Source organism: Larus michahellis, chromosome 3 (genome assembly GCF_964199755.1).
Source record: "Larus michahellis chromosome 3, bLarMic1.1, whole genome shotgun sequence".
In the NCBI taxonomy this organism is placed as follows: Eukaryota; Metazoa; Chordata; class Aves; order Charadriiformes; family Laridae; genus Larus; species Larus michahellis.
This window is the reverse complement of record NC_133898.1, coordinates 28462985-28478780: the sequence shown is the minus strand read 5'-3', so window position 1 is coordinate 28478780 and position 15796 is coordinate 28462985. Positions and strand designations below refer to the sequence as shown.

Here is a 15796-nt window from a genome sequence, read left to right as displayed (position 1 = left end):
ATGAAACCTCTTTCACTCTTCCATCAAACAAAACTTCTGTCAAAGTGAAATCTTGGCCATTGAAGTAAAAAATAAAATTCCTTCTGATTTTAGTAGGATCTAGATTCCATTTAATGATTTAGAAAGTGTTTGTAAGTGAAGAGACTGAATACATCCCACTGTAAAATTACCATTATTCTCATAATTTAGCATGCAATGGAATTGTACGGCATTCAAAGAGTCATTACAATAAACATCATACTAAAGTAAACATACACTGTCCTAGATACACACACGCGTGTGTCTGTATGTGTATACACATATAGTGAGAATATAGTGTGCGTGAGAGTACTTCTCTCATATGCACCGCTTCATTTATTATTCATTTCACTACAGATCACAGTCCACTGGACAATAGTATGGAAGATATCTTTAATAACTCTCACTGCTAATTTAATTCTACTTAAACACACATATCCTAGTGAATGCCACATGCTTTTCAGCATGATTTTATGTGTAAATCAGGATAATACGTTTTCAGATCATTAACTAAAAGGAAGCATGAACTAAAACCTATTTAATCAATGAGGTATTGCTTCTAAACTACCACAAGGTCATAAAAAAGATAATTTCAAAGCTATAAGTTTTCTAATTGTAATCAACAACAATCTAATGATGAAAGAAAGTGTATCTTAATGGCTGTCATAAACTTGTGCACATCCTTGCCTATCTTTAAAGATCCTTTACTTTCTTATTTGGTAAAATTTTCACTACCAAATTTTGCTATTTCTACATGCAAAATGGAAGTATGACACTGGGATTAGAAACGTGAGTGTCTTACCCTGCAGTCTTCAGTGAGCAGGAAAACTGAGATGCTGTTTTATTATTACATGACAATGTATATATGTTAATACTAGGTATAATTTGGCAATCAGATTGAAAAGTATAAAATGTGCTGGGAATTTACCTTTTCCTTCTTGCTCAGTAATCTGTCATACAAACTGCATTTTATTTATTCACTTTTCAGAAGTCTTTCTGGTGGTTTGGCCCCAAAACCAATCCATCTGTTTGCAAGCAAACTGTTCCAAGTGTAATTGGGTTTTTTGAGCTGTAAGATTTATGAGATTTGGGGGCTTTGTTCGTTTGGGTTTTTTTTGTTTTTTTGTTTTGGTTTTTTTACTCTCGAAGAATGTGTGTGTCACTCTACATTGTTCCGGCTCATCAGCTACACCTACATATCTTTCAACATCAAGTTTTGTTAGGCTCTCATTTTAGAATTCAAAATTGCCTTAAATTCCTTGTTTCCACCGGCATTTAGTCAACAAAAGCTAATTCACTAGAATGTCCATGAAAAGAGAATTCAAAAAGGAACACACATATATATCAGGTGGAAATTTAAGCTTTCATTGAAAAAAATAACAAACCTAACATCCAAACATACACAATGTTTAGGGCGTATTTGCTCAATTCTCTTATTTCAAATTTTTATGAAGGTAACATCCAAAGTGGCTTAGAGCCTCATTCACTGTAAATCAGCACATGGCAATTGGCTTTCTTACAGCTACAGCAGTTTGTGGATTCTGGCTCAATATACTATCAATGGTTTATATTGCTATTATTAAACTATGGTTTATATTACTATTATTACGCTATCTAAGTCTATCCAGTAAGTGGTCTTTGTCAACACTTAACTTGTATTCTAAAACTGATCATAAAATGCAGGGGAGTCTCTCTATATTCTTAGATAAGATTAGCCATCCATGATAGAATACAACACCATACACAGAAAAAAAAAAAAAGTATAAAATGTACTTCTTGCCTACATGTTATCTATACAACTACCTATTTTCACCCTCTAGTTCTTAAATTGAGCAACGTGACAAATTAGAAGCTGAAAAGAACAATTTTGTTAGTAAGATCTACTAATGCAAACATATTCTTCTGAACTTGCAGTCCTCAGTTGCAATAATAAATAACATTTTGTTCAACAGAGTATTTGTGTAATTGTTACATGCACAGAAAAAGCACTTTTTCATACTTACCTCCTGGAGGCATGACTATTGTTATAGCATCACTTATCAAGTTGCCCTGACTGTTGGAAGCATTCACTTGTACTGTGTAGTTAGAAAATGGAATCAGTCCTTTAACGGGTACCCATACATTGGATTCGTTGCTGCTGTGTAACATCCGAGTACCATTTAAAATAGAATAATTAGCGTTAGCTGTTATGAAAAAAGAAGGAGGGAGGGGGAGAAGAACAAATGTTAGAACTTGCATCTGCTACATCGCTGTCTTTGTGAACCAAGTCTTATTTCTACCCAAATTAAAAGCTGCCATTGATAACAATAACACCAAAAATGGGGTATTTGGAAGAAAAGGTATTCACTATTTCTCTTCCTTTTGCTAACAGTTTGTGGTACTTGTAAAACGTGGAAAATAAATGGATCAACCATGCAGTTGCAAAGCTGACTGCTATATACCGCAAACAGAAGCCAGTTCTCAGAAATTACTCGTGTTCTAGTTGTATGACAACTGCAAAATCAAAACATTAATGTTAATTTTTATACCTGTGAAAAAATGGTAAAGCTTCTTGACTTCACTAGAAAAACACTTACCTTAGGAGTTTATAAGCTAACTCCACTGCATACATAAGAATGATTCATATGCATAAGAAACACATGCTTTCCAGCATGGCGTACAGTCCTCTCAAAGGTAATACAAGGAAAATACAAGCATTCAGTCTATCAGTCGAAATCATCAGAGGACACCACAGCAACCTACATTTCCTTTACAACACTTTTAGGATCTCCAGCTTAAGATAAGACAATATCCTACCCTACAAAAATAACAAAATAAACCTTTCCAAAATACCTGATGAGTAAGACTGGAAAATAAAAAAATTGTATGTCAGGTAACAATTTTTTTTGACGCAATGAAGTTTTCGTTCATGTATCTGAGAGCTCATTTAAAGATTGTCCAATATTTTGAACATATAAAGTGCTATATAAATGTTTAATATTATTAATACTATTCATCATTGCATGGAGCACTCTCACATGGATATCGATGGAAATTCTGCATTACAAACAACCGCAGAATCACACAAATCTGAGACCGCAGGTATGAGAATGAGATTAAACAGAATATAACTATTAAAAATATTTAAAATTAACTAGGGCATTGTCACAGGCACAATATTGAATACTCACATCCAAGTCCTCTACAAAATCTAAATAAGAATTTAAAAAACGCTACAAACTCTCTTTTAATTACTTTTTAAGTGATACTCATTGGGTTTTCTCATTTTTATGCAAGTTTCAAATGAACTGTTAAAACTGAAATGTTATGAAATCTGAAACAGTTTTTCAAGTATTCCATATTTCTATGACATGCACTATCCTACACATGCACATTTCAGTCATGTCCACATTACATTTTACAGTGAATGAGTGATCTGGACTTTCCTCTAATTTTGGGATTCCTACAAACAACCTATGATTTACTTATGGTACAAGTCCCAAGCCATTCCATTATTTGGAAGTTCACAGAGCTGCACAAAGAGTGTTTTCAGTTATTCTGCTGGTACAGATGGCAAACTTACTTTCTCAGTTTTTGGGGAGGGGAAGACTTTTATGAATCTCTTTTTATAAATCTGTCTTGTAGTCTAGTCCCTCATTGCTCAAATTCTACCTGGATTACACCACGCCATAGCACCAGACTGCCTGAACAGACTACAGTAGTGTGAATGTAGAACAGTTTCACGAAACCGGATGGATTTATTTTGGATTTCACTGAATTTTACATTAGCCTTAGAGATTCCATTTTATAAACAGCAATAGAGACAAAGCTTCTTACCGTGCAAGAAAAACAACGACGTTTTACACATTCCACATACAGACATACCAATTCTGCAGAAGCAAAGTTATTTTGTCTGAGATTACTCTTATGTACCCAGACTACGCATCCAGCAGTAGAAAAATGCATCTTCATTACCTGATCTCAGCTCTTAAATTGTATATCAACCCCCCCTTCTGCATCTTTGTGAAACTGTCCTTGTGTGTGATTTGGGAGTAGATACAATCCAACAAAGGACATTTCTCCCATTATCTATCACAGGTTTTTTGTGCACCGCCAGGCAGTCTGCAACTTAATATTTGCAATGCCCACCCAACAACCCAAGACTGTTATATGCACCTATTGGTTTATGAACAACAATTAAGCCATTACAAATGGCCAACTGACATATACATTCTTAAGGTCCTAGTGATGTGAAACACTTAAGGACTCAGGTGGCTGTGAAACAAAGATGCATTTTTCAAATGTTTAACCTACAATGTGCAGGAAAATTTAAAAATCCTGTGTTGACAGATCAAGGCACATAGGATAGATTCAAACCTCAGTAACAAAAGTAGGCTCCCTAAGAGCATTTTATGGGACCAATTAAAGAGAAAATTCAACTTTTTCTGTCTACAGTACAGTACATGTCAATATATTTGTTCTCATCCGCTTGAGCCCAGAATGAAAGAATGTACTTCCTCTGCTGATATTTTTATTCCACTATTAATCTTTCTTCCAGTGGCTAACTATACTATATTTTTAAAAACACAGTTTAGAGTAACAGAAAAGGAATTAAAAGGATAACGCTCTATTCCAAGTTGCCTGGATAACAACATTAATATACAGTAATTATACAATTAGTTGTAACATTAAATTCTAGTTATAGCAGAGTGATTACTCGGCAATTATAAGAAGTATATAATTACTCAATAATTAGGAGAAGTATGTAATTACATAACCATTTTATTCAGCTCAAAAATGAACTTGCAAATTTACAATGAGTTAGACAACATACCAGTTCAAAATTTTTCATTGCTTCTAATAAAAGGCTGAGCAGCACTTGCAAGTTTCCTAACCTGAAATTTACACAGACAAAAGGTGTTTAATCCCAGCTGCCAGCCAAGCAACTTACTGCTACCGGCAAGTAAAATATTAGAAGAATATTTTTAAAATGCAGGTCTTGTTGGGGATGACTTGCAATATGCAGCTTGGCCACTTCTCACTGCTTAAACTTTGCTTTCAGTGGGCTGGAAAATACAGACACATAGGTTCAGTCTGACAGAAAGTGATACAGCAATAACCCTGTCATATCGCTCTGTGCCATTCCTGCCTAGACTGCTTCAGCGTGGACCCTATTTGTGAGTATAAGTGGATGAGGCCTCTCTTTTTCCAATTTTCATGTGTGTTTTTCTCTCCGTCCTGCTCACAGGTCCTACTGTAGCCTACCAGCAAGTCTGCTGCAGAGCTAAAGAACAGTGGCCTCAGACACTGGTACAGTCCTAAGAGACATTGTTTTACTTCAGACAAGTGGTTTCTACGAGAATACCTCCTCGTTCCTGCACGTGTCTGGCTTGTAACTGCTGCCATGAACAGTCAATAGCACTGCAACAAGCAAGATTCCCTCAAGACTCAGCTAACATGCACAACCTACGGAAGCAGAAAACAAACTCCTAGAACTGGTTCACTGTGTCCTTCAACACTTAGACACACAAGTACCCCTACCAAAAGATGAATTCAGATGAAAGGGGGCTCAGAGCCACCACCTCCTATAATCTCTCAAAAAAGACTAAACCCTTTGCAGAAATGAAAGTCTTCCCCATGCTCCTTAATCTTTCCATATTTTTGCATCGTGATGGTTTTGTTCTTTCACTAGCCTTCCTGCTCATAAGGCTCTCCGTATTTCCCCCAATATTTCTGAGGGACTTCTTTGGCTAAGCCTGGTATTTACGAAAAAGCTGTGCTGTTCCCAGTTTATTCCTAGTTTCTAGCAGATCAAAGTATCTCAGTTTTTCAGGAAAACATTACCCAAATGAAGAAATTAAGGCTAAAAAGTATACACGTACATACTTAAAAACTACATATACTTGAAACAAAGTCAAGTAATAAAACATGCTTACGTTAAAAAGATACACAAATACATATTCCATTCAAAATCATTTTTTAAAAGTGCTAAGCTTCACACGGCACTCTAGCTGGTGAGTGTTTCTGTTTGAAGGTTCACTACGTTTTTGGGTGGACACTTTGAAGGCGGTTCTCAAGCAGACGTGCATTCCTGTTACTGAGTACCCCTGTAAATAGATGAATAAAGCTCCTGTGGGCTGGTGGTGCGTAAATTACTGCTGTCCTGGGTCCATCATCCTATGGGGTTCACTAGATTGAAATAACATAAATGGGTATCCTTTTCCATTCTTGTTATAATCATTGTCACAAGAATTTTAATGCCTCATATATTCCGTAATTTTTTTCTGTGTGCTGTACTGCTCTGACCTTTTCAATATTCTGTAATTTGACTGGCTGGCCATTTCAAGTTCTCTCCTTTTTACAGCCTTATTAACTTGTGGAGAAGAGGTGAAATGGACAGCCAATCAGAATACATAATATTGCAAAGGTCACGGTAGTACAGTATAGTATCAGCAGACACAGAATACTGTATATTAGTCATTAGCGTTCTGATATCTTATTCATGTGACAAAGGTTGTAAGGAGCGCAGGAAATGGTACAACATGAAACCATTCTTATGACAAAGACCGCAATGGAAAAAAGAAATAACACAAACTAAATGCATTCAGCTCACATTTGAAAACTGTTTTTTTTTCCAGAATTCGCCTGATTTAAAGGTACTCTCCCCATCTGGATCAAAATTAACATTTTTAAGGAAACAGGTAATAAACTGAGATGTTTCCTTTTTATGTATCAAAGAGTAAAAGCTCATGTTTCATATATGTGGGCAATCTTTTTGAAATTACCAAATACTTTCATTACTACCATTGCATTTGTGATTATTAAAGTTTAAACTTAAACTGTCTAATATGTCAGTATCACAAACACACTGACACAACTATGCTGCTGAGTTTAGGAAGCAAGAAGGCCATGCTAATGAAAAATATTTCTGGGCACTCATGTGCTTTTCTTTCTCTAATCATCAAGAGCTAGCTGTCATTATAAAGAAGATACTGGTCAAAAATCACCTTCCTAATAATTTTCTGTTTATATTCTTTTAGGACTGCAACAACGGAGCTGCCTTTGTAAAACAGAAGGTTTCTACCTCTTCCTATTTGTAGTGCCATAGAAACTGGCTGACTTCTCATCTTACCCCCAGATTTATCTGAACTTAAGTGACATTACAGGACCATAATTCGTGAAACGCAGATAGATTTCCACCTAAAAGGTACTTAAGCATGAAACACTTAAATCTTATAATCACAAATGTTTAAAGGGCTAATATTTTCTTTCAAGATAACACAAGGCTTCAATCACAAAAGTACGCTATATATTGTGTGTAACTACATGGTAAAAAGGCATTTTTGGGGTGAGTTTAAGGCTTTGTGTCATGCTCTGAAATATTATTACCAACCTACATACTGTTTCCATTATGTATGTACAGGTCCTGATAACCCCTCTTACATTAGAGAGCGTGTTGCTTCACACTATTCAAACAGATAGAAGCAGAACTATCCCCACCGTAGAAAACTACTCAAAGAATAACGGTAGCAAAAATCCAGTTCATATGAGGAACAGTTCATATGAGGATGTAAAGAATTATACAAAGATTACCTCGTTAACTAGCACAAAAAGTTGTTTTTGTGCCTGCTTCATACATGTGTGAGCATACAGAGGTTAAGCACTTTATCTGAGGCCACAGAAAAAATGAGTATCAGAATAGCAAAACAGAAACGAAACGAGAACTCACTTGTTCCCCCCTTTCCCATCCTTCCATTTGCCTCATCTTCACTGAGCATCCGTTTCTGTCCCTGTCCTGGTTCCTGGCTCTCTGGCACCAAGTCTTTCTGGGGGAAATTCTGTGAATATGAACACTTCCTCTTCACTAAGCTCATTCTTTTGCCCATTAGTTTTGTCTATTCTTCAGCCTCATTAACTTCCACACAAGCTACTGCTTTCCTCCCAGCTATGATTTTTCTTCTCTCCCTCTGTCCTTTCCCCACTGTTTCTAATGCAGTATTCGGAATAAAAAACATTACTTTCCATTTGTTCGATTATCCCAATAAAATACAGCTAAAAATCTTTCCCCGACATTATTGGTGACTCTTTGCCTAAGAATTGTAACAAGGAACTGTTTTCCAACTGTCATCCCAATTGTTTATACTGATCTTATGAAGTGGTTTCTGTGCTTTGACACCATACCCCTCTTTTCAACAAACCATTGGGGTTTTTTTTGTGTTTTGGGGTGGCGTTTTTTGTTTGGGGGGGGTTCGTTTTGTTTTGGTTCTTTTTCAGATGAGTACATTGCCAATGTTGTGGCTCAATTTCCTGAGCCACTGTTTGTTCCTCTCAGTCCATCAAACTGAGTCCGAAACTAGAAGCCTCTTAAAGTATCATAGGAAATCTTCTTTCTCATGGGTTAGGGGGAGCTTCTGGGTGAGGCAAGATGGGTAATTTAAAAGCACTGTGGCAAACTGGCAAAACTATGAATCCAAAATATTCATTTTCCTGTAAATAATGAACAGTTCCCATTACCTTCATTGAAAAACCTTAGCTTTTTTTCCTTTTTCCCTGGTAATTAAAGAAGCCTTTAGTTTTAAGACTGAAAAATAGAAACTATTTAAAGAACAATATGAAGGTCCTTATGGCCACATACAGCAGAAATCTGAAAGCTCGAAGACCCAGATAGAGTTTCTGATTGTACTACGCAAGTTGTTTCTTTATCAGCCCAGTTTCCCTCACTTTAAAACAGGCAAAGGCACCTTCTGTGATTTTCCACAGACTTAAATTTGGTACAGCTACCTTAGGCTCTCTTGAGATCTACAGAATGCATGTGCTAAACATTCTCTCTGTCACTCTGAGCTGGACCCCGATACAGGCTGACACTGGAAAGCAGCTTTTCTACTTTGAAAAAGACATGGAGGTCTTGGTGGAAAATAAGTTGAACGTGAACCAGCAATGAGTACCTGCAACAAAGAAGGCCAACAGCCTCCTGGGCTGCATTAGGAAGAGCGTTGCCAGCAGGTCAAGGGAAGGGATCCCTCCTCTCTGTTCAGCCCTGGTGAGACACATCTGGAGTGCTTATCCAGTTCTGGGCTCTCCAGTACAAGACAGACATGGACTTACTGGAGTGGACTTACTGGAGTGGAGTCCCTGCAAAGACGATTAAGGGCTTGAAGCATCTGTCACACAAAGAGAGTTTGACAGAACTGAGGTTGTTTAGCCTCAAGAAGAGAAGGGCTGGAGGGTGAAGAATCTTATCAATGTGTATAAATATCTGGTGTGAGAGTGTAAAGAAGCAGACACTTCTCAGCAGTATATAGCAATAGAACCAGAGGCAATGGGAACATACAGAAAGACAGGAAAACCTGTTTAAACCTAAGAAAACACTGGAACAAGTTGCCCAGTTGTGGAGTCTCCATCCTTGGTGAAATTCAAAATCCTACTGGACACCGTCCTGGGCAATGTGCTCCAACTGGCACTGCTTGGAGAAGAGGGGTTGGACTAGATGATCTCTAGAGGTGCTCTCTGACCTCAGCTGGTCTATGATTCTATGAAAAGTTGCAGAATGCTTCAAGAACCCTAAAGCAAAGCAGGGGTTATCATCATGATGAAAGCATGTTCCTGTCAGTAGAAATAAGTCATCAGTAGTGTTACAAACACAAAGAAATGTGCATTTATATGCTCATTAATTCTATGGACTGAAATATGAATAAAGCCCACAGTGTGATGGGGGAGCTCATACAAGAAAGTTAGCACAGACGCCGTTAATGACAGTTAATGACTATAGCCAAGATTAGACTCTGTCGTGACGGCAGGCAAAGAAGAATGTTTGGTGTGTGGTCTCATCTACCCTTTTGAGCTTCCAGTTCAGCCATGAGGCTTTCAACTTAAAAACTCTATATTTGTAAGATGAAATTGTCAGGAAGAAACTTTGTTATTTGAATTACTGGTTTAGGTTTTCTCATTAATCATTCATAAACATAGAAATGTGCCATGAGTCTTGCAATTGAGTCTGTCTCATTTAGACCTTCCAGTTTGAACAGTGTATTCAGTATAGTGTTAAATTTCTGCTGTAAGTGTATTCATCTGTATTGTAACTGGCTTTGCTGCAACAGCACCAAGGGGCATCAGTCCTGGACCCGCTGCCCCCCCTCACTGTACTAAGTATTGTAGGGACACACTGTAACGACTCAAGCCGTGACCTAAAGAAATCATAAAATAGGGTGAGGCCATCCAACTCTGGAAAGAATTCTACGAGTACAACCACTTTATGTGGATTTCACATAGGCTTCTAGTGTTCAGGAGCTCTAACCCCAACACAAACAGAAGAAAGCATCCCGGCACAGTTCAGCACCCCAAGTTGCACAACATCACATTGTCTATATATTGTTTGTGTACTTGGGATGGTAAACTGGTGATAGAACATGTAATTATTGATTTAATCCCTTTTGTTTGAGGGGTTTTGTAAACAAATGATCAGACTTTATAAAATTTATTTCAGGAGAGATTTTACACACTAAGAAAATTTCAGAAACAGTTAGCTTTAAAATCTTCAAGTTTGTTTTTCCATGGTTAGAACATTCATTCTTTAGCTGCAGCAGTACATAAATGGAGATTATCACAGTATCTGGTTTCAGAATCTATGCCCATAATTCATGGATGCCAATAAGAATTTTACATTCTCCTGGGACACTATCAGAAGGAGACTAGCTAAACACACAGAGCAGAACTGGGAGTCTCAAATCCATAATCAAATATCTAGATTGATTGTGTCACTTGCACTTGTATTGATTTCAATTGGAGCAGCTGACCCAAGAGAATAATAAAAATGTGGAATAAAACTGATTTATGAGAACAAAATAAATCCTTTTGTGAGTGGTAATGAATTGGTACTATTTAACCCTTTCAATCACAAAGGGAGAACACTATTTATTTTTTCAGAATGCTGAGTTAGCCGAAAGAAGTCATATAAAAAATGTCAATACTGTCAAATGCCATTACGCTTAGTTGTAATACTTTGGAAGGAATGAAGCTCTAAACTTGATCTAGGATTTTTATTTGACATTCTTTTGGCTTTTCCAGTCACCTTACACGAGGCATCATAAATGACGTACTTGTAGATTGAAAGAACCACAGAATCACCCAAGTGAGTGTTTATTGTACTTACTCATAGAGTAGCTCCCTCTAGCATTCTTACGGCAAAAACATGTAGAGTAACATAAATAGCCATATCAACTGCAACTGCGCATAAAAGGATGACCCGTCATAGTATCTTGATCTTTCTGGCATAACTCTGGCCTAACACTAGAAAGTTACATAGTCAAAATATCAAAATATAATTTTAGCATCCTTATACAGTTGAAATAACAACTCATCAAAGCTTGTCAAACACCAATTTTCATCACGCTTTCTCTACCTGATAAAATAGATAGATTTTACATTAATTTCTGAAGAGAAGCATATTTGTTTGAAATCAACACATACAAGTATCCATATGCAATTTCTTCATCTGCAGGAGCCTTGGTCAGATTATACATATTTTGTTTGTGTCACATATTTACACGGTTGACACTAATCACTTTGTGCCAAATGTCATAAATTGTTTTTTTGCATTTAGGATTTACCATAGATACCTAAGCACCATCAATGTAGCGTCCTCAGCCTTCATCTGGGTTAAAAACTCTAGAAGACATTCATTAAGTCAAAGACTATTTTCATAGGAGAACTGATTGGCAAATTCCCTTTTACTCAATACTGTTTACCAGTGCCATGTCCAGAAGATTGCTATTATTCCCTAGACTATTCCAAGGGAGCAGAGATGGTCTCAGAGACTATCCTGCTATTGGCAGTCACCAGGAGTTTCAGCCTATAGGAACTGATAAATACGTGCCTCACAGAAATGGGGTTCAGTCTTATGTACCTGCTTTATAACAGGAAAGCAAATAAATTACACTGTACAATATCAAAATAGACCAGTGTACATGTGACAAAGACATAACGATGTGAACAGAGAGACACAGAAGATCAATTAAACCACTATGTACAGTCTGATGCTAGAGTCTTCATCAAAGAAACTGTCCAATGTAAAAATTAGAGAGGGACTGTTTTCATTTTGCTTTCCTCCAAACAAGGAACAGAAAAGAAAATCATATCTGGTGCTGAAGGAAATCATGCTACTAGACGGTGTATTGTGAACCTGTTCAAAATCTACTGAAGCTTGACTAAACGTTACCCAACAAGTGCATGCAAGACTATGAGTTTTATAGCCATGCAAATCAAACCTTAAATGGCACATTACTCAGTGCCAAAATACCCCTAAGTCCTGCTCTAGCGAACAGATTACACATGACTATTTGAAAATGGATCACACATCCCCCCCTTTTCCCCCCCTCAAACATCTTTAGGACTAATGAGTTTTATTAGTGAGGTCTGTAGTTAAAACTAAGGAGACACACACAGAATGAGGGAAGAAGGGGATAAAATATGAAAAATCTCCTTAATGGCTGACTTGGAAAAGCAGCTAAGGGCTCCCAAAAAAGCATCCCTCTTTGGGAGTAGGGGAGAGTGTATCTCTAGTGCAACAGGTGATGATGATGAATATGCCAATGCTGTTGCTCATGGTAGGGATGATTATTTTTGCCATGCTCTCCCGCTGTCACTATGTACTTTCCAGTGGGAACTGCTCAAACTCCCTGTTGGTTGTTCCTGTTTATGATGCTATTTGTGCTGCGTGCTGATTTCTATGGTACCAGCTTCTTAAATGTTCAGCTCCATGAAAGGAAAGATTTAATAACTACTCACAATAGGAAAAAAAATAGCCAGTTTTTTAAGAAATAGCTTGTCTTGAAAATGAATCCTATACTTCGATTATGTATAAAGAATGACTATACTGCCATTTTTGTAAAAGAATTTTTTTGGCAAATATTAAAGCACATCTGAACTTGTATCTATTGTCAGGTATTGCATATTCAGTTGCAGTAACTGTAAATGCAAATCTATACTCAGATATTTATATTTTGAGGTAATTATGCAAATAACCATGTCTAAAAGAAATTCACTATGAAAATTGGCCTAACAAGTCTCTTAGAAATGTTTTAGTCATTACTGAAACATGTTTAATTCTCAAAAATTGTTGTGTTCTTTTTAAATTGTCAGATCTAAATGTAACACACTGACCTCCTTCTGCATCTTTGAAGATAACACCACACAGAATTTTCATTCTCCATTCTCAAGCCTTCAAGACAAGACAGGCTAGGAACTTTAAGGGGCTTCAGCATTCCTCTCCCCACTTCTGTTGGCATCTACAGGTGGCATGTCTTCCCCCAGCAGACATTGCTTTTTTGCACTAGCTTGATACTTACCATTCCCTATTTGAATTCTGATTGGCGTGTGTACTGAAAGCACTGTGCCCAATCAGGATTATAAGGGGAAAGTCTAATACAAGCTAAATTAACAGATGGTCTGTGTTTCCTTCTTTTTATTTATACATACAGTAAATATTAAACTAAAAAGATTAGATGAACAAAATTCTAATGTATATATGCAAAAGTCAACTTGTTTATAGATGTAGCTGCTTTTTTTTTTTCCTTCTTGTTCTTTTTGCCACAAAACACTGTATTCTACTGTAAGATATGTCCAGTTTGCCAAAAGAAAGAGTAGGCTGCAAGGAAGCTTCCTGGCCCAGAACTCCAAATAAGCAGTTACCAGATGAGTAATTTTCCATTTACAAAAATAGCAGATGAACTACTTTGCCAAAAAGTAAGAATCTCGGATGATACGTCAACAACAGACGTTACGAAAACTAAAAGGAAAAAAAAAGAAAAAAAACCCCTAACAAAACGGAAAATAACATACATTGATTTCTACATGCACAAACAACAAAGACTTCTGAGTATAACCCTGCAACTTTGTGTTGTGAAAATCCCTAAGGACATATAGTTAATTAAGGATTCTCTTTATGTCAAACTTGAATTCAAATGCATCACAGCATCCCGGGGACTACAGATTTGGATTCATTTTGTGCTAATGCAGTCATCTAACACAGGTAGGAAGATAAGAATTTCCTCCAACTCTCTCCTCTGGAAAAGAGGTAATACCTGATTCTTCCTGTACTAGAACTTAATTTCAGATATCCACATGCAATTAAAAATGACCCTGTACTTAATCTAAACCACCCTGAGGGTAAACAGGGCTGAATGAGGAAACTACTTGAGGGAAATAAGCCTGACTTTGTCACCTTTCTTTCCCCCGCAAGTCCTCTGAGAATTGGAAGTGTATCAGATAATAACATGAACTTTAACTCCTCTTAAATAGAGAAAAGCTGTTTGTGATCTGGTAATACTAGTATTTCACGCCTTGGACTAACCAATTGCAAAACAAATTCCTTTTTAAGGCTTCTTCCAAGGAGGCACCAGGACTTAAATGACTCGAGGCAAAGGAACTTTTCTTTGCAGGAAAACATGTTGCCTGATCATTGCACAATCAGGACAGAACCCTCAATTTCTAAAATCATATTTGATCCCTACATGCAGTTTGCTGGGAACAAACACTCTCCTGGAAAACATACCTGTATAGAGCAGAATGGTGAAACAGACTCAACAAAGCTCCTTTCTGTGTCTCAACAAGTACTTTCAATGAGAAAGATTGTCAGAAAAATAAACAGTTGAATTAGAAAATGAAGGCTAATTGATACATATATTTCTCTTGCATTCATTGTTAAAGCATGGTCAAATTATGGAAAAATACATTATCAGTATCCTCTATTGGCAGAAAATCCAAATTATTTCCTGCTGATCTACATTTCAAACTTGCAATTCCACAGTGACCTTTTCAATCACTTTATGATAGTATTTCTTCCTCTTCCAATTTGCCTATTGATAAATGTTGACTAGGCACACACTATATACCAAGACCTTGCCATGCTAGTACCTAAAAATCCAAAAATAAGTATCATCGTCAGTATCAGAACTAAACAGCAATGAAAAACCAAGACATGCATTAAGAAACATTTATACTGGATTCAAAAGTCAGGAATTTAGAGAAGTCAGTAGAATTAGAACATTCTCTCTTGCTTTTATGTATTACAATGTAGTCTTTTCTGACGGTTTGTGGGTTTTTTTTTACCATAAGAGGATAAATATTCCCCAACCCAAAAAAAACCCCACAGAAACTTTAAATCTTTTGCAAACTATTTAAGGTGACCTGACCCCATTAGAAAACAGTCTAGAATTAAATACAACTTATTATAACAATGAAATAACCAATAAGTTCTCAGGCTGTTCACTTTAATTCCTATGAGGTATGCATATTTGTGAAAACAGCTGGATGGAAAGTTATATGATTATCTTAAACAAATACGATGAATGGGAGACCAATTTAGTGGAAAAACAGCGTACATAAAATATTAAGACAGTCAGAGATATACACATGTGAAATTTGAAAGATTTGGAACAGGACAAAAAAGGAGCTAAACCTGGGGACATCTATAGAATATTCAGCATTAGATCAGCTGGTGTCTCTAATGTGTTGGAATAACAAGTTCATGACAGAGAAAGTGTTAAGTTACATGTTATTTAAACACTTGCCATGTCATCAACCTGCTATCTCAGCATACCATATGCTATAGTAGGGCAATGATAAGATAACAACACATCAAGCAGAGTTTAACAATATACATTAGGGATGGCAGTGTAAAAATATAGAAATACAACATGCATTAGAAAAAAATCGCTCACTCTCATAGTGGTATACTTTGCCCTGTCCAGGGGCTATACTTATGCAGAAGTATTTCTGCGCTTCAAAAAGTGTGTATCTCATG

General features: G+C 36.7%; 1 protein-coding gene across 4 annotated transcripts in view; it reads right to left on the bottom strand.

The window, feature by feature from the left end:
• The window catches only part of USH2A (usherin), a 394302-nt gene that overhangs the window by 157348 nt on the left and 221158 nt on the right, over positions 1-15796 (bottom strand). For all 4 annotated transcript variants that reach the window (XM_074579436.1, XM_074579435.1, XM_074579437.1 and 1 more), the window contains one exon: positions 2022-2201. In XM_074579436.1, coding sequence (XP_074435537.1) covers positions 2022-2201 — 180 coding nt within the window. The remainder of the gene's footprint in view (positions 1-2021; positions 2202-15796) is intronic.